The 20,049-nt window shown below is 41.2% G+C and overlaps 1 protein-coding gene across 13 annotated transcripts in view; it reads left to right on the top strand.

The window, feature by feature from the left end:
• The window catches only part of RUBCN (rubicon autophagy regulator), a 63,641-nt gene that overhangs the window by 23,465 nt on the left and 20,127 nt on the right, over window positions 1-20,049 (top strand). For 4 of the 13 annotated variants that reach the window (XM_084986554.1, XM_084986551.1, XM_005670134.4 and 1 more), the window contains exons 2-8: window positions 39-192; window positions 10,574-10,657; window positions 12,148-12,307; window positions 13,251-13,357; window positions 14,403-14,559; window positions 15,184-15,717; window positions 17,368-17,412. In XM_084986554.1, the coding sequence (XP_084842680.1) occupies window positions 39-192; window positions 10,574-10,657; window positions 12,148-12,307; window positions 13,251-13,357; window positions 14,403-14,559; window positions 15,184-15,717; window positions 17,368-17,412 (1,241 nt within the window). Of the gene's footprint in view, window positions 1-38; window positions 193-10,573; window positions 10,658-12,147; window positions 12,308-13,250; window positions 13,358-14,402; window positions 14,560-15,183; window positions 15,718-17,367; window positions 17,413-19,419; window positions 19,516-20,049 lie in introns of all 13 variants that reach the window. The other 9 variants (XM_021068222.2, XM_084986553.1, XM_005670135.4 and 6 more) reach the window with 3 other exon arrangements.

Genomic DNA, 20,049 nt, shown 5'->3' with positions numbered 1-20,049 from the left:
AGACTAACTAACCATTGGTATAATTGATGCCCTTGCAGGAGGGAGCACTGGCAGTTGCTGGGTAATTTGAAGACTACTGTGGAGGGTTTAGTATCAGCCAATAGCCCCAACGTCTGGTCCAAGTATGGTGGCCTGGAAAGGCTTTGTAGGGACATGCAGAGCATCCTCTATCATGGGCTCATCCATGACCAGGTATGTAGACTCCTTCTTATTTTTTGTTAGAATCTCTTGTTGGAAAGAAATAGTTGTATTAAGTTGTGGGCAGGGGGAAGATCTGTGAGCCCTTGAGAGCTGGACTGTGATATGGTGATGATGAGGAGGAGAAGGACAATGACGATGAATCATTGAACTCTTCTTCTGAAGACTATCCTAGGATGTACCTGAGAAATATTTAAAGGACATTATCATTTTCAAAATATTAGCATCTTTTTGTAGATAACTTGTTGATGCTTATGAATGGTATTTTTAGTTATAGCTTACCTTTTTTAATGTAAACTTCATTGATGTTGAACTTATTAAGGATATTTTCCTTAATATCCTCAAACATTCTAATAAGCATTGAGTATTAAAACTGAGTGGAATCTAATAATACTCAATGGCTTCTCCTTTATCTTCGGCAACTACTCATTTGCTGTTGTTTATTTCCTTTATTTTTATTTTTTTTGTCTTTTTTGCCTTTTCTAGGGCCGCTCCTGCAGCATATGGAGGTTCCCAGGCTAGGGTTCTAATCAGAGCTGTAGCCACCAGCCTATCCCAGAGCCACGGCAACGTGGGATCCGAGCCACGTCTTCGACCTATACCACAGCTCATGGCCAGATCCCTAACCCACTGAGCAAGGCCAGGGATCGAACCTGCAACCTCATGGTTCCTAGTCAGATTCGTTAACCACTGAGCCATGATGGGAACTCCTGCTGTTGTTTAAATAAGGTTTGGTTTTGGATAAAATTGTCAAGTAGGTCATTGGGTTTGATCCCCTTATTTTAAAAAATTAAACCTCACAAATTTGCATAATTTGTGTTCCTGGACATTTATATTCTTTCTATCAGGGCCTAATATTCTTCGCTGAAACTTTCTTAGCCATGCTTGTCTTTCTTTTTAATCAGAATTTATTCTCAGCTAGTAGCCACACTGGAAAACATCTAATCCACTAATTGGTATTAAGATATTCATAGTTGATATTCACAGTGTTCTTCTTGGGTATTTTCAGAATTCAGGGGAAAAATTGTCTTAGGTTAGATTTTCTTTATTTGAAGTAAGTTCTCAAAGTGAGGCCCTCTTTTTTTGGCTGCTCCTGCGGCATGTGTAAGTTCTGGGGCTAGGGATCAAATCCATACCACAGTAGCGACCCGAGTGGCTGTAGTGACGACTTGGGATCCTTAACTTGCTGTACCACAAGAGAACTCCAGAGGTGTTCTTTCCTAAAGAGTTTGAAGATACAGAGAAAAGAGTTATCCCTTAACAAGCTGACTTCTCGGTGGTTATCATTATTTAAACATCATTCTAGGTGTTCTCTGGTGGCTGAGGAGGTTAAGGATCCAGCATTGTCACTGCTGTGCCTTGGGTCACTGCTGTGACTTGGTTTGATCCCTGGCCTGGGAACTTCAGTGTGCCCTGGGTGCAGTGAAACCAAACCAAACAAAACAAACAAAACATCATTCCAGGAATTTGGAGGCAACATTGTGTCGTAGATTGACAGAAGTCTTTGGGATCAGACAGAACTTGGATTCCCTTGGGGGAAAAATGATGTAGTAGTTATAATTATGGGTTTTTGAGTCAAACTGCACTTTTTTAAAATCTTAGCTTCATCACTATATGGTATTAGGTAAGTTACATAACTCTCTGTGCTTCTGTTTCCTCATTTGTAAAATGAGGCAGTAATACTGGTACCTACCTCATAAGATTGTTGTGAGCATTAAATGAGATAATAACCTGAAAAAGCTTTAGAAAACATATTAAAGTTATCTGTCAGACATAACTATTAGTGGTATTACTTAACTTTGTAAAGATTTTTCTCATCTGTAAAAATGATGATAATATTATTTATATCATAATGTTTGGTGGAAAGATTAAATAAAACAGCATATAAATTTGCCTAGTACAGTTCATGCTACATAAGAAGTAATTAGTAAATATTCCTTTCTTTTCTTAAGTATCAAGGTACATGTAATCCTATGGAAAAAAATTACGAACATTGGAATTTACAAAACAAGTTAACCCATTGCAATCTGGTTTCTTCCCTTATCACTGGTATTCTTGCTGCTGAAGTTTAAGTAAATCCATGTTACAAATCCAGTGAGCATTTCTCTCTCTCTCTTTTTTTTTTTTTTTTTCGGTCTTTTGGTCTTTTTAGGGCCGCACCCATGGTATATGGAGGTTCCCAGGCTAGGGGTCTAATCGGAGCCTACACCACAGACATGGAAGTGACAGATCCAAACCATGTCTGCGACCTACACCACAGCTCACAGCAACACCAGATCCTTAAACCACTGAGCGAGGCCAGGGATCGAACCCAAAACCTCATGGTTCCTAGTCGGGTTTGTTTCCCATGCGCCATGACGGGAACTCCAAGAGCATTTCTCTTTTGGACACTGTCTTCATGTTCTTCACCGTTGAATATCCTCAGACCTTGACTCATATGGCATTATTATCTTCTGATGTCAAGAAACCTTCTCCTACCTCTGTACCATTCCTTTTTCCTTTCTTTCCCTGAAATCTTTTCCTTTTGGATTTTAGTGTGGGTTTTTTTGACATCCAAGGCATGCGAAAGTTCCTGGGCCAAGGATGGAACCCAAGCCCCAGCAGTAACCTGAACTACAGCAGTGACGATGCTGAGTCCTAAACTGCTAGTTTCCCAGGGAACTCCCAGATTTTATTTTTTAATGGGATTCAGTCCTGTGTCCTTATCTCTTCTTACTTAGTACATTTTCCTAAAACAGTCTCATTCATTTGCAGTGCTTTAACTGTCACCTCTGCACTAACAACCTCCAGCTTAGACATCTCTGCCGATCCACATGACTAGCTTCTGCTGTAAGGCTACCTGTTCTACAGGCCAAGTACAACCTGACCCAAAATGAATTTATTTTCTGTCATAAGATTGCCCTTCCTCCTGATATTTTTAATATTAACCTTTGGCATTGCCAACTATTCAGTCTCCCAAGCCAGAAACTTGGGAATCACACCAAAATGTTTTGTAAGAATCCGATACTTGGAGTTCCCGTCGTGGCGCAGTGGTTAACGAATCCGACTAGGAACCATGAGGTTGCGGGTTCGGTCCCTGCCCTTGCTCAGTGGGTTAACGATCCGGCGTTGCCGTGAGCTGTGGTGTAGGTTGCAGACGCGGCTCGGATCCCGCGTTGCTGTGGCTCTGGCGTAGGCTGGTGGCTACAGCTCCGATTCAACCCCTAGCCTGGGAATCTCCATATGCCGCGGGAGCGGCCCAAGAAATAGCAACAACAACAACAACCAAAAAAAAAAAAAAAAAAAAAAGAATCCAATACAAGTTTCCCAGGCTGGTGACCAATATAGATACTCGATTAGTGGTGCTGTCATTTAGTGGTTAAATTACTTGCTTTTTAGGGCCCACATGCGGCATATGGAGGTTCCCATACTAGGGGGTCTAATTGGAACTACAGCTGCCAGCCTACGCCACAGTCACAGCAATGCCAGATCCGAGCTGTGTCTGTGATCTACACCACAGTTCACGTAATGCCGGATCCTTAACCCACTGAGTGAGGCCAGGGATCGAACCCACAACCTTATGGTTCCTAGTTGGATTTGTTTCCGCTGTGCTATGATGGGAACTCCAAGTTACTTGCATCTTAATAGCAAAAAAGTTCTTTTCTTGGCTCCATTACTGATTTTACATTGTCATCTGGAGTAATCACTTTACTGTATTACAAGTGATTACTGTCTGTGCCGGAAAGAGAAAATGTGTCATGATAAAATAGTAAAGTTAGTGAAATTCTAAAATGAAAAATAATAATATCATTATTAATAAGTAATAATATCTGTGAAAGCAATTGGTCATCAGAATGAAAAATTTTAAAGTATGTGGTCACCTGCAAAATAGCAATAGTGTTAGTAAGTGAAAGCAGAGCAAACCAGACAGATCCATCATACACACATACCTTTAGCAAGCACAGGCTCTAGTGGAAAGAATTAAAAACAAAAGATCCATAGCAATTTCACTGCCACTGTCTTCTGCCTTGTAAAGACCTAAAAATTAAAGTCTGTGTCAAGGCCTTTTTCTTTCCCTTTCATTTCCTCCCTAAAGATTAAGGCTTTCAGTGGCTTCTGGCTGCTGTGTCATCAGAAAGCTATTCTGGGTGTTGTACCCTTAGAGGGGAGGACGAATCCACGATTCATGCAGGTCATAGCTCTTCTGTGCTTTTCTAGGGATCCATTATGGAATGTAAAGTGTATTTTAAAAAATCACTCAGGGCCTTAGGAAAGCTGTAACATGATGACCATATTCTTAGAGGATCTCATTTTCCTTGAGAGTCTGCATCCGGACTACGTTTTAGTCTTTCCACAAGGCAAGATATATTTGACAACCCCGTTTTTGCTGTTTAGAAAAGTGGAGACACTCAATCCCTGAGCTTTCTTAGCTGAATAAAAGTGCAAAGATTCTCCCTTTCTCCACCACTAAGAAGAAACCTGTACTTGGCAATATAGATAGCCCACCCGAAAAATAACAATAATAACAAAAAGAACTCTGTGTATTTTTCTTTTCTAAATATGTAAGTGATATAAGGTTGTTTTTTTATTTTTTTGCTTTAGCACTGCACTCATGGCATATGGATATTCCCAGGCTAGGGGTAGAATTGGAGCTACAGCTGCCAGCCTACGCCAGAGCCACAACCATGCCAGATCCAAGTCGCATCTGTGACCTACACCACAGCTCATGGTAACACTGGATCCTTAACCCACTGGGCAAGGCCAGAGATCGAAACCACAACCTCATGATTCCTAGTCGGATTCACTTCCACTGCGCCACCACAGGAACTCCTATAAGTATTTTTATTTGCTGAAAATTTGGAAAATACTAACAAGAGTTTAGAAGTAAGTTTTTACCCATAATCTCAGCATCAAGTAATAATAATCACTCTTTATCATTTTGGTAGATTTTCTTTTTTTTCTATGCATTTACATACTTTTTGAAATAGTAAAGTTATACTCTATATGTCACTCTGTAACTTTAAAATATTTTAATTTTTAAAATGAACAATACAGGAGTTCCTATCGTGGCACAGTGGAAACGAATCCGACTAGGAACCATGAGGCTGTGGGTTTGATCCCTGGCCTTGCTCAGGGATTAAGGATCCGGCGTTGCCGTGAGCTGTGGTGTAGGTTGCAGATACGGTTTGGATCCCGAATTGCTGTGGCTGTGGTGTAGGCCGGCAGCTGTAGCTCCTATTAGACCCCTAGCCTGGGAACCTCCATATGCTGCGGGTGTGGCCCTGAAAAGACCAAAAAATAAAATAAATAAATAAATAAATAAATAAAATAAAATAGACAATACACTTATATGGTTAAAAAAACAAGTATAAAACCATGTGCAATAAAACATCTTGTTTCCTTATAATTTCGTAGATAACTACTGTTTTCCAGTTTCCTTCCAGAGAATTTTTATATTTACAAAAACAAATGAATAATTTTCTTTGCTATGTCTTTTGATTTTTCATTTAAATAAAAGCATACTATAATCATTATTCTATACTTTACTTTTTTTCACTTGATATATCTTGTAATTCATTCCAACTCATTATTTACCAAGCTTCTTCATTCTTTTTACAACTGTCATTTTATAATATTCCATTCTATGTGTGTACCATAATTTAATCAGTTCCCTGGAAATGAACATTTATTTATTTATTTGTCTTTTAGGGCCACACCTGAGGCATATGGAGGTTCCCAGGCTAGGGGTAGAATCAGAGCTGCAGCTGCCAGCCTACGCTGCAGCCATAGCAACACAGGATCAGAGGTACGTCTTCGACCTACACTATAACTCATGGCAACGTCAGATCCTTAATCCATTGAGCGAGGCCAGGGATCAAACCTGCGTCCTCATGGATACTAGTCAGATTCCTTTCCACTGAGCCACAACGGGAACTTCTGAACATTTAGATTATTTTGAAGCAGTGCTCTTAGTAACAATGCTCAGTGAACAACCTTGCATATAGGTCATTTGTCCTTTGCTGTAGTAAATACTGGGATTTCCTAGAAGTAGAATTCTAAGGTTAAAGGGTACATGCATTTCAGTTTTGATAGCTATGGTGAAGTTGCCCTCTAGGAGGTCATGTCTCTTTACACCCTCACCAGCATTGTATAACAGTTTCTGATTCTTAATACCTTTGACAGTATAGAGTGCTCTTAAACTTAAACTGTTGCCAATATTGTAGGTGAAAGTTATATTTCTCTTACTCTGAAAGATGTTTATAAGAGCCATTAAAATATTTCTCTATGAACTTTTCCCTTTGTTCGCATTTTCTTTAGATTGTTAGTCTTTTCCTACAGATTTGTAGAATTGCTTTATTTATAAAGGAAATTAGCTATTTGTCTGTAATGTATATTGTAAATATTTTTTCCTAGTTTGTCTTTTGAAATTTCTCATGGTGGCTTTTACTATGCAGAAATGTCTGATTTTTAAGAAGTCAGATTAATCATTTCTCTTAGGGCTTCTGGGCTCTGCATGATGCTTTAAAGAGGCTTCTCTATTCTCTACAGTTATTAAAAATGTTTCTCCATGATTTCTTCTTTTACTTTTCATGGCTTAATTTTTACATTTAAACGATTAAATATGTAATTTATTTTGAATATATTTAATTCTCTTGGCACATGGACCTATTTTTGAACTTCTGTTATGGTCTTTTCTCTATTTGTGTGCCATCATCACTCAGTTTTAATTTTTGGAGCTTTTCCTTATGGTAAGAATAGACCCTCACTCATATAGCATCTTTTGTTATTGATCCCCCCTCCCCCCCCCGCACATTCACATTACTGGTCATTTTATTTTCCTGTTAACTGCCACATCATTTTTTGATAAGGTCAGGAAAAGCCTTCTTATGCAACATAACCTGAATCATTAGCTGATTGATTAAATGAGGGGAATTAAACATTGGTAAGATACATCACTTCAAACATTTTAAAACATCCTAAATTCATATTTCATCACCAGTCTTTGGGTATAGGGACCAACTTTTTCTGTGAGTATGAATGTATTGATGGAGTTCCACATCATCTTTCTTGCATAAATTGCTTCCATAATACATCATAGCACTTCCAGCTTCAATTTCTTTATTCAGTTTCAAGATCTGTAATACTGAATATATAACCTTCTACATTTTAATTTTTTTCCCGTAACTATGAAAGTTGTCTTGCCCCTACTTAATTTGACAGAGTTTTTGTACAGACATACATAAATGTCAAGGAATGAGATTGCTGGATCATATAGCAAGAGTATCTTTAGTTTGAAAGAAACTGCCAATTGAAAGAAACTGCCAAACTGTCTTCCAAAGTTGCTGTACTATTTGTCATTGCCACCCACAATAAATGTGAGATCCTTTTGCTACACATCCTTACCAGCATTTGATATAGGCATTGTTCTGGATTTGGGCCGTTCTTCTCCTCCCCTGCCCCCCGCCTCCCCCTGCTTTGGGCCAGTGTAATAGATATGTATTGAGTTGTTTTAATTTGTGTCTCCCTGATGACATATGATGTACCTCTTTTCACATGCTTATTTGTCATCTGTCTATCTTCCTTGGTGAGGTGTCTGTTAAGTTCTTTGGTCTGTTTTTAAAATTGGATTGCTTATTGTTGAGTTTTAAGAGTCCTTTGTGTATTTTGGATAACAACCTTTTATCATTTGTATCTTCTGCAGATATTTTCTCCTAGTTTGTGGTTTATCTTCTCGTTCTCTTGACATTGTCTGTCACAAAGCAGAAGTTTTAAATTTTAATGAAGTCCTGCTTATCAATTCATTCTTTCATGGATATACCTTTGTTCTTGTATCTAAAAAGTCGCTGCCATATCCAATAAAGGTTTTCTTTTATATTATCTTCTTGGAGGTTTATAGTATTGCATTTTCCATTTAGGCCTGTGTTTCATTTTGAGTTAGTTTTTGTAAAGGGTGTAAGGTCTGCATATGGTTGTCCAGTGTTTCAACATCATTTGTTAAAAAGACTATTTTTGCTTCATTGTATTGCCTTTGCTCCTTTGTCAAAAATCAGTTGACTATATTTATGTTGGTCTATTTTGGGTCTCTCTGTTCTGTTTTACTAATATTTCTGTTTGTTCTTTTGTCAATACCACCCTGTATTGATTACTGTAGCTTTATAGTAAATCTTGAAGTCAGTCCTTTTTGAAGAAAAACATTGTTCTTCTCTTTTAGTATTGATTGGCTATTCTGAGCCTTTTCCCTCTCCATATCAACTTTAGAATCAGTTGTTGATATCTACAAAATAATTTCCTAGGATTTTCAATCAGATTTCATTGAACTATAGATCAGGTTGGAAAGCACCAACATCTTGACAGTATTGAGTCCTCATATCCATGAACATGGATTATCTTTGCACTTTGATAATTTTTAACAAAGTTTTATAGTTTTCCTCATAGAGATCTTTTATATATTTTGTTAGATTTATATCTAAGTATTTCATGTTGGGGGTGCTAATGTATACAGTATTTTTGTGTTTTTAATTCCAACTTCCACTTGTTTATTGCTGGTATGTAGAAGCCATATATCCTGCAACATTGCTACAATAACACCAGTTCTAGGAATTTTTCTGTTGTTGATTCTTTCAAATTTTCTATGTAGAAAATTATGTCATCTGTGAACAAAGACCATTTTATTTCTTCCTTCCCAATCTATATACCTTTTGTTTCATTTTTTTTTTTTTTGTCTTACTGCATTACTGGCAAGGTATGTCCTGACTTCAGGGACAAAGCATTGATGAAACCAATCCAGAAAAAGAGTTCTCATTGTCTGGGCTTTCTTGTACAACCAAAAGACTGTCAGCTGGTGTTTTATCTTTTCCTTCAAGGCTTGGGGGTTAGCAGATTTGTAGATGAGGACAATCCTGATCATAAACCCAACTGCATTTGCACAAAGTGGTGGAGTTAGCCTATCCCTTCCTGTCTTAAATCCTGGTGCTTGCTTTTCTTCTTTACTAGTAAATGTCCTTTGTGACATTTTTTTTTTTTTCCAGAATAGGGAACTTTCATCTGCATTGAAAACCTGTTCAGGCAGATGTCCTTTCTCAATTATTTGCTTAATGGTGTGTGGGAGCTCATCTACTGCCTTTTGGTTAGCAGAAGCTGCTTCTCTAAACCTCTTTCTAAAATTTTCAAACCATCCTTTGCTGGCATTAAATTCTCCATCTTCATTTTACTTTGAGTTGTCACATAATGACTTTTTCTTGAATCTTATTAGAGCCTACGGGGTACAGGCCTTTCCTATAGCAATCCTGTACCCACATAAAGCTGCATTTTCAATATGAAATAAAAAAGGTATTTTTCCAAAAGTACAAGGTTTTTGTGCCTATTGGAGTAGCTTCACAAATGTCCCCCCCCCCTTTTTTTTTTGCAATGGTCCTTATGCTGGATTCATTTATCTTGAAATGCCCAGCAGTTGCAGCTGCAGGCCTCAATCTATGGTACATATCAAGAAGCAATTCAACTTTTTCTTGTAATGTTATGTCTTTTCTCTGCTCCTTGGGAACACTGCCAGCATCACTAGTGGCACTTTGTATGGGTCTACAAGTGTTACTCAGGGTCCTTAGCATTGGACTAAAATAAACATGATGAAAAACACACGAGAACCGGGAGAGGTCACCTTTTACTGCAATATGCAATTTACCGGGAAGACAGACTACTAATATTTAAATGAACAGAGTTATATGATGTCTTAAGTGGACACTCGCAGTGCTAGAGCTCACAACAGTAACAACAAGAGGTGGCTACGAAATTATTACCTTAGTACAGTATATGCTATAGGTAATTTTATGCACTTATGATGCAATACTGAATCTTTCTGTTTGCTTATATTTCTCTTGACTGCGAATGGCACCATAAGTGTTTGTATGTGTGAGTTTTCATAAACTTTAACCTTTTAATTATAGGTTTGTATATATTTTATGGTAGCAAATGATAAAATAGGCTATTGCCTATGTATGTTTTATGCATTCCCAACATATCTAACGTCTTACTAATTTTTTCAATGTTTCTAGGCTATGTGGTTGGTCTGAGAGTTATTTTCAAATGGTCACAAATCTCCAAAAAATTTTCCAATATATTTATTGAAAAAAATCCACTTTTTTTTTTTAAACCTGTGTTGTTCAAGGGTCAACCATGTAACTTTCTATAACATATGGATGTATTACCTCCTTGAAAGAATGAGTAAAGTAATTTCTAACAATTATCCTTTAAAGCTTGCACATCTGTTTATATTCCTTTGATTGCTTTTGTTGAGGCAAAGGAAGATTATGTTTTTCTTTTTCCTCTCTTTGAATGTCAACACTAGAACTAGGTGTGGTTCAAAATGAGGATTTGTTTACTGTATGTGTTCCTGAAACAGGTGTGTTGCCGCCAGACTGACTACTGGCAATTTGTGAAAGACATCCGCTGGCTCAGCCCCCACTCAGCCCTTCACGTGGAAAAGGTAAGAAGGGAGGGTAACCACAAGGCTTCGTGGTTTGATGTTCTGTATGAAGAGTCTCCTAGGCTAGAAGGACAGTATATGAAGTTCCCTAATTAACTGAGGAGAGGAAATTATTCCTATGGGACTAATTTGGAGGGGAGGATGATTTACTTTAAAGAATAAACCTTGCAAATCCAAGGCTACTTTCCCTCCTTCTGGGAAAGATGTGAAAAGTTTTTGTTACTTTCAGATATTTGCAAATATGGGACCAGAGTGAAGCTTATCAAATTCCAGGGCAAATAGCAAGAAGTTTTCTGAATGGTTGGGAGTAAATGGGACTAAGGTGATGATGACTGTTTAAGAAGAGAATGTACCAAATAGAGAAATGTGAGATATCTGGAGGCCAGTATCAAACAGAGCCTAATATGTTCCTGGGAGTTTTGGCTGTTGTAGCACTCTACTCTCCTGACCTCTCAGCTCACACAGTACCCCTCATTTCCAACCAGGGAAACAGAGCACCAGGAGGATAGGTGGCTTTGCTGGAGTTCCGCAGCTAATTCCTGATCGATCGCTGTCAATATTATGTATTTGCTTATTTATCTCTTTATCATGGAAATTTTCAAATATATTCAGTAGTGTAATGAACCCCAAAATATCCACCACTCACCTTCAGTACCTATTGATTCATGGCCAGGCTTGTTTCATGTATATCACACCCACCGCCAGATTCACTGCTGAGATGATGTCAGGAAAAGTAACCTATTTTTAAATGATCAGGATACCAAATCATAGGGTGTTAGGCTCTGACATTTTTTTATGAGAAAAACCTAGAGCCTAGTGATTTTCTTATGTGGATTTATTGTCCTTATCACTTTATTTTCCCCACCAGACCCCCCTTCTAACTTTCCTTTCTAAAATATATTGCTGTAGTTATTTCCTCTAAGAAGCTGACTGAAATTGCCATCATACTTTTTCTTCCCCCACCACTGATCCTGGGCTATGAGACCTTGCTTTTAGAAACAGCCAATTGAGGGAAGTTCCAAATAGGGGAACTTTGCTGTGACTAGAGCCAATGAGAACTGATCAGATGGTTTCTATTTGGAGAATCTTTGGTGTCACTTTTCCCAGGTTTTTCTTGCATTCTTTTCTGCAAACTACCTGAAATAGAGGACTATATGAGAGAAGCCAGTAGGTCAAGTTCATTCTTGTTCTGAATGCTCCAGAATAGATGCCACTTTGGAGTTAGAACATAAAGCGACAGATATAGCAGCTCTGTCTTCTCCAGAAGCTACTATCAGGTCTTAACTGCTTAGTCCCTTTCCAGTGGCCCAAGCCAGCAGTGGAGCCATTAATCCCTTCCTTCCCTGTCCTTTCTCTAACACCTCTAGTTGATAGCTGGAGGACAAATACCTCTGATTGCCTTCTCTTACCTGTCTCAGTTTAGTTCAGGGCCTTAGGCCTCAATCTTGCTGGATTTACCAGGATATATATTTTGACTCTTTGCCTTCTAGTTCATCAACTTGCATGAGAGCAGCCAGAGCAGCACTGATGGCGTGAGCGAGCGTGCCGTGGCAGAGCTGTGGCTGCAGCATAGTTTGCAGTGCCATTGTCTCTCAGCCCAGCTCCGACCTCTACTGGGGGATAGACAGTATATCAGAAAATTCTACACAGGTAGGTGGAGGTCACCCCAGCAAGGACTGGTGCATGTACTTCCTCATTCTCTTCCTCTTCACTCTTCCTTTATAGATTCACTCTTATCCCAGGGTCTCCTACTTTCCCTTGATGCCACAGAGATTCTAATCAGAAACATGTGTTTGTTCTTCTCTCTAACCTTCTATGTAAACACAGTCACACTTTACGCTAAGGTATTCACTGCTTCCATACACACAAATCAATAAGAACAACTACTATTGGAGTTCCTGTCATGGCTCAGTGGTTAACAAACCCAACTAGGATCCATGAGGACACGGATTCGATCCCTGGCCTCACTCAGTGAGTTAAGGATCTGGCGTTGCCATGAGCTGTGGTATAGGTCACAGACGTGACTCGGAGCCCACATTGCTGTGGCTGTGGCCAGCAGCTGTAGCTCTGATTAGACACCTAGCCTGGGAACCTCCACATGCCTCGGTGCAGCCCTAAAAAGACAGACAGACAGACAGACAGAAAGAAAGAAAGAAAGAAAGAAAGAAAGAAAAGAAAGAAAGAGAGAAAAGAATAACTACTATTTACTCAGTTTCCTATGTTCCAATTACTGTTATGTATTTTTTATACATATATGTTGAGTAGCAGTCCTGAGAGTTGGGTATTAATATTCTTGTTTTCTAATCAGGAAAGCAGAGTTCAAGCAGGTCAGGTAATTTGGCCAAAGTCACTCAGAACCAGAATTCAAATATGGATCCTTGAAGCCTCTTGTCATGGCTTGTCTGCTATACTGCACATTAATTAACCTCTTCTCAACTTTGTCTCTAGTTCCTTTCTGTCCACAGGGTATGATTCACCTCAAGTCACTTTTATCTTTTCCCTCTCTCCTTCCCTGAGCTTCTCCCAAGGCCTTACAGGGAGGCTAAAGTTCTCCCTACTGGTCTCCATCATTGTGATAGTTTTCTCTCCTCAGATACTGCTTTCCTGCTAAGCGACGCCCATGTCACAGCCATGCTCCAGTGCCTAGAAGCAGTGGAACAGAACAACCCTCGTCTCCTGGCTCAGATTGATGCATCTATGGTAAAAGGGTCAAGGGAGTATCTGTATCTATATTCTGGCCTCACCATGATGTAACCCTCTGTTTCAAGCTACTTCACTTAGGAAATTGTGAACTGAAAGGCTTTTATTTAAAAAAAAAAAAAAAAACAAGCCTTACAGAAGAAGAGGAGGTACCACTAAGTATTTGTTGAAGTAAAAAGTCTATTTGTAAGTAAGCTTAGGACTAATTGAGGAAGGAGTTATCTATTTTCTAAAAAAATACTTAGTCTAAGTCAGCACCTCCTTAAGGGTAGGCTTGACAAAGAGCTGGGGAGAAGACAGATGGTTTTGAGTCAGGCTGGCTATAGATAGAGCATTAGATCTATTGTGGCCTAATGTAACACAGGATCATTTTTGTCCATGAAGTACAGAGAAAATTTTGTTGTTCGATGTTGCTTATTATTAACTCTCCAATTTATTCATCCCATCACTAATATAGTGTCTCAGCTAGAGTGGAATCACAGTCCCTGTTTTTTTTATAGAGGGATCCCCTATCTCTCCTGGTTTCTAAATTTTGATTCTTGCTTACCATCTATTGAATACTTTCTCTGTGTCAGTCATGGTGCTATGCACAATACATGCCTCGTCTTATTTAATCCTCACGATTTTATAAAATAGGCATTTATCTAATTTTATAAAGGAGGCCACTGAGGGGCAGAGTAGATAAGTCACTTGCCCAAAGTTTGGACCAAATAACTTGTAAGTGATAGGGCCTGGGTTTGAGCCAAGTGTATCTGACTCCTGACTCCACGTGCATAGTCTTAAGCACTTTGCCGTGCTGCCTCCATGATTAAGCACTCCTTAATTGGATCACCTAGGATTCCAGTGGCAGAAGCTGTGGTGTGTGGCAGGACTTCAAGGTTTCAGAGTTGTGTGCTCTATTGGAGGATAGCTATGCTTTACCTTCAGTCTCTGGCAGCAGTTCAAACCTGCTGCCAAAGGCAGTTCCTGCCAGCGTTTGTAGCGCTAAGTGCTCTTCCTCTGAGGGCCTCTGTCCTTGACTCTGACACATGTTTTTTCTTTGTAGTTTGCCAGAAAGCATGAGAGCCCGCTGCTGGTGACAAAGAGCCAGAGCCTGACAGCTCTGCCTGGTTCAACATACACCCCTTCAACCAGCTATGCTCAGCATTCCTACTTTGGATCCTTCTCTAGCCACCAGCAGTCTATACCCACTCACAGCTCAGGTATGGAGGGAGCAAGGGGTAGTTAAGGCACATATCCCCGGCCCTGGAAAGCAAGAGGACTTACTGGGTGCTCACAGGCTGGCTATAGACCGTCGGGTTGGTGCAGTTTGTCAGGCTTCATGTCTTAATATGGAAATCTTAAAGAAGTATATGCAGCTAGCCTAGGATAATTCAGTAGAAGCATTAAAGTAACTGAGAAAAGAGATATTGTTTTACTTTCCCCTGGGTTTCTAATCCACGTTGCCAAGAAGGCATTTCTGTAATAAAAGCTAGCTAGCATTGATTCAGTGCCTGCCATTTGCCAGGCTGTGTTGTGATCAATTTGTATATATTCTCATTTGATCCTTAAAAGAATCCTCTGAGGTAGGTGTTATTATTATTGCTCATTTTATAGATGAGGAATGCATACTAATAAGCAATGAAGCCACTGTCTCAAGAGCTCATGCTTTTGGCTTAGCTGCATTTTTTATTTACCTTGTGTGACTTCATCTTTTCTGAGGTGACACCATGTGTCCTGGGCACCCAGTAACGATAGGGAGTTTTGTCCTTACTTGTGGAGAAGCCCTTCATGTTTACCAAAGGCTTCTAGCTCACCTTTCCCTTCCATTTATTTTTATATCCTAGAAAGAAGATCTACTTCCTTTTCACTGTCTGGCCCTCCTCGGAAGCCTCAAGAAAGCAGAGGGCATGTCTCATCAGCAGAGGATCAAACCATCCAAGCTCCTGTGCTTCCAGCATCTGCATTAGCCAGGGACTCCCCCTCAACCCCAAATGAGATGAGCTCCAGTACTCTGACCAGCCCCTTAGAAGCATCCTGGGTCAGCAGCCAGAATGATTCCCCAAGTGATGCCAGTGAGGGGCCTGAGTACTTGGCCATTGGCAACCTGGACCCCCGCGGCCGGACTGCCAGCTGTCAGAGTCACAACAGCAATGCTGAGAGCAGCAGTTCCAATTTGTTCTCCTCCAGCAGCTCCCAGAAGCCAGATTCTGCTGCTTCCTCCCTAGGGGACCAAGAGGGAGGTGGGCAGAGCCAGCTGTCCGGTGTCCTTCGCAGGTCTAGCTTCTCCGAGGGGCAAACACTCACTGTCACCGGTGGGGCAAAGAAGAGCCATACTCGCTCCCATTCAGATACCAACATTGCCTCCAGAGGAGCTCCAGGTAATGATAATCTCCAGCCCTCATCAGTAAGGGGCCTCCTGAATGTAGGGTAGGAGGCAAAGTTTGTTCTTAAGAGTCCTCAAATGGCAGAAAGAGAAGTTAAGTTTCTGTTGATGTAATGAGTATCCTGCTTATAATGAAAAAGAAAAGTTTGTAATGTAATGTGGCTATCCAAGAAATCTCTCTGGGAATATTTGTGTGTGTTCCTTTATGCCTTGCTAAATAGTAAGTACTTTCCTGGATCCTTTCACTAGTTCTTTAGCATCAGAAGACAGTGTGACTAATCACAGTTCAACTTCTAAATGCATATCTCAAACTGAAGGGAAGTACTAATGAACTTTAAAAATAGTCCCATTAAATTCCTCCCCTTCCTGTGATTGCTGAGAAGTTTGGTCAGGATGTAGCAATGGTATAGGAAAGGCAGAGTGATACTAGGGTTTCCTTACTGAAACCAGAGATAATAGTGTATGTGGGATGATGTGACCTAGTAAATAAGCAGGTGGGGCTGAGTGCTACATCACTAATTCAGGTTGAAAGGCAGTCAGGTAAGGAGGCCCTGGCTGCTGGGACCTCCCTCACACAGACACCAGCTGCTATCTGAGAGCACCCTAGGCATGGCCAGGCTAGATCTCGCTGCTTTTGCCATATCCCTGCCACCATCTTTCCTAGGTTTTTGGTGTCTGGCAGGCTTTGGTTGGGTTTCATTTGTAAGAGAATCTCCCAGAAAGCAAGCAGAACATGGACTTTTGTGCTCAAAGCCAGTTCTGGGTGGAAAAGCCTCAGAAATAAAATATAAAAATAAAACAAGGAGTTCTCATCATGGCTCAGTGGTTAGCAAACCTGACTAGGAACCATGAGGACTCGGGTTTGATCCCTGACCTTGCTCAGTGGGTTAAGGATCCGGCGTTGCCATGAGCTGTGCTGTAGGTCACAGGCGCGGCTCGGATCCTGCGTTGCTGTGGCTGTGGCGTAGGCTGGCGGCTATAGTTCCGATTGGACCCCTAGCCTGGGAGCCTCCATATGTTGCCGGTGCGGCCCTAAAAAGACAAAAAAAAACCAAAAAATAAAAAAATAAAACTAAAAATTAAGAGCTAAAAAGGAAGATTTCCTTTCATGGCCTAAGCTGTAATTTCTAAAAGGTGAAAGCTAAGGTCCTCATCTGAGACTTCTGAACTGCAAACTTGTGTCTCTGTGTCCCCTCAGGGATGTGGTTTGGCTCATTGGAACTCTAGGAAAAAGAAAAAATCTCCAAATCAAAGCCTGTCTTCCCACGAGCTTTCTTAGATGTGAAGAGTGTTTGGGTTAGAACCTTCCTTCACATCGCCTGGAACAGACCTGGTATCTGCTGTACTCCAGGCCACTGGCGTTTGAGCATGTAAAACTTCCCTGCCCCCATTCTTGAATCCATGTGGATTCCAGAAACCACGGTAACCTGCACTGGAAAAGGGAGCTAGAGAAAACCTAAGCAGAAGGATCTGAGGGAGTGTGGGTCCTGTGCAGCTTCTCACATGACTCACCCCTCCCTCTGCGCTAGGGTTCCCTCTCAGGAGTTAAGCCCCCACCTTTGCTAGATAAGAGGACACTCTTTTTCTCACTCTGTCTATTCTCATTTTTCTGGACTCTCCTCTGCACCTGTCTGTCTACGTACAGGAGGCCCCAGGAATATCACCATTATAGTTGAAGATCCCATTGCAGGTTTGGGAGCCAGTCCTCCTCCTCGTCCACCACCATCCTCCTCCTTCTGCTCCTCTGTGACCATCTTGCCTAGTTCAAGAACTTCCTTTTCCATTCTGGTGTCAATTCACGTCTGGTTAGTCTGGTCCTGTAGCGGTGTTTGGACCTTTTTGTAAACTGATACCAGTATTTTGCATGGTATGTTTTCTGCCCACCACTTCCAGATGCCTCATTCAGTCTCTCAGCAGCTTCTGGGAGGTAGACTTATCCATCTTGTGTTGCCCAAAGATAAAACTGAGGTGTGCTTTTTGTGTAATTCATCATAATGAATCAATCAGTGGCAGAATGTTTCTTACAACTGAGTACTGTGAATTACCTTATTTTCCTTGAGTTAACACCAGAATGTGTTTTCTCCCCTTCCCATGGTCTTGGATTGAGTGCATGTTTTTTGCCTCTCCTACAGTTCGTTGTTCCCTTTTTCTTTCACCCGTCTTCCTTCTCCTGTAAATTTCTCCCCCACCCCCTCATCCCAACCACTGCACGGGATTTTTCTAGTGACTTCAGTCTGTTTCTTTCATTTTTATAGTAGTGTTCAATTAGAATTTCATGTAACCTTCTGGGTACCATAATGCATGGAGACAGTGACACTAGAATGTGTCTGCAAGACAAAGTGGTGAGGGAGAAATGAAAACTATGGCTAATGCTTCATGAAGCCACTGAGTATGTTAGCTTTGAAAAGAGGTTAAGGAGGAACAAGTTTGTAAGACCATCGTTTAGAAGAGCGTTGTTCTCAAGGAGATGAGAAATTGTAAGGAGACAGATTTCAGATCAGTATAAGGAAATTCTTAGAATTGTAGCTGATCAGCTGAATGGGAAGCATAGGGAGGTGGTAAGCTCAGTGAGTGGGATGGCCTCGCCATGCTACAAAGGAATAGGGTTCCAGTCTTGGAGTTTGTGTTGTGGGCTGAATTTGACTGTGGACCTCAAAGTTCCCTTCCAAGTTTGCCTAGACATCACGTGCAGTGATTGCTGGTTTGTAGTGAGGAGCAGAGCCCACTGTGAGGACCACCAGGAGAACACAGAGTTATCACTTGCCATGCAGTGGCATTTTTTTTTTTGTGAGAGGAGCATCTGACAAGTTGGCACCATCTGTCAGGGAAATGGCTTGGAGACCGTTCAAACATTCATTCTCCCAGAGCATCCTGCTCATTTCTCAGGCACCCACCTGCTTTTCTGCCTGCTCTTCTTCCCTTGGCACTGGGAATTTTGTGCTTCCCGTTGAAGGATGTCAGTTTCCATTTCCTGCACGCCATACTTGCTGCTGTTTCTCCACTCAGCTCTTGCTGTTCCCTGAAAACTTTTACCCAGGTTCTCCCTACTTTGCTGGCCTTCTCTGGAAACCTTTCCCTTCCTTCTCTGGGAAGACTGGGTCTATAGCCTTGTGACTGAGCCCTTTGGTTACAAGGCTATCCTCCTTGGCTTCTCTAGCATTGTCTTGATGCTTCTTTTAAGGACATTGCTGGGTGTTATTTTGTTGTTCTGCTGGTTCAGAAGTGTGTTAAATTTGCAGGTACGACAGATTGACATTTCAGGTTCAAGAGAGGCCATATCTTAGCGTTACCTTAGTGAGGTTAACCCTTTGTGCTTATCTCCACTTGAGGACCATTTTCAAAATTGGTTCATCAAGAGGGTAGAAATTGGCTGACATTCCTGAAACATTTGAGAAGAAGATGGAAGAAGAGAGAACCAAGTTCATGAACCCACTTGGATTTGATTCTTTTTCGCCTTGCTGTTGCCACATTCCGGGTTGTGTTTTCTCTTTTCGCCTTAGAATACCGTGACTTCCTGTCTCCTTTCCTCCATGTGTTCCCGCCTTCTTGGACTGTTCCCTGTTGCTGTGCCACCTCTCTCCTGCATGGGAGGGCATTGGGAATGGGAGCAGTTAAATGCTGAAACTCCGAAGTTGGGAATGTTTGTGTCGCTCACCTCGTATGTGTGTTTTTACTCCCTGGTGGCCACTGACACTAGAATCCTGCAGTGATAAGTCGAAGTTGAGAGGCCCCTTGTCCTACTCTGGTCAAAGCAGTGAAGTCAGCTCTCCCAGCTCTCTGTACATGGAGTATGGTAAGTGAGGACTAGGAAGGCCAGGGCTGCAGCCGTGTGTTTTCTCTGCTCCCCTTGGACCTGCCACGCTCTCAGCTGTGTGGCTCATCTTAGCTCTGTGGAGGGTACACACTGTACAGTCTCACCCTCCCTTTCATCATTTCAGCCGCTGTGCTAGAAATCACAGTGCCCTGCCATTTCTCTCGCTCCTCTCTGCCTTAGGGGTCCCACCCTCTCTTATGCTGTGGGTGTTATCACGGTGTACGTCTGGTGAGCCAGGTGGAATGGTTCTCTGAGCGGGTGAGAGGGACTTTGAAGAGAGGCCTTTGAGTGACTGGGCTTAATTACCAGAAGATAAGCTCCACGTGGACATCATCCACGGGATGAAGCCGTTTGTTTCTTTGTCTGACTCTCAGCACAGGTTGTTTATTTTTGTTTTTGTGGGGTAGGAGGACAAGTATGTCATCTTTAAATTTTGGTGGTCAAAGGATTGTCTCCAGGCTCTCTTCCATTTATTCTACCATTCTCTAAACTTAGGGGCTTAGTGTTCTGGGA

The sequence above is a fragment of the Sus scrofa genome, chromosome 13 (genome assembly GCF_054392235.1).
Source record: "Sus scrofa isolate SSC_HxYL_T2T_F1_AM1 chromosome 13, Sscrofa_HxYL_maternal_Yorkshire_Landrace_v2.0, whole genome shotgun sequence".
Taxonomy (NCBI): domain Eukaryota; kingdom Metazoa; phylum Chordata; class Mammalia; order Artiodactyla; family Suidae; genus Sus; species Sus scrofa.
Note: the sequence above shows the minus strand (reverse complement) of the source record. Positions and strands in the feature narration are given on the sequence as shown.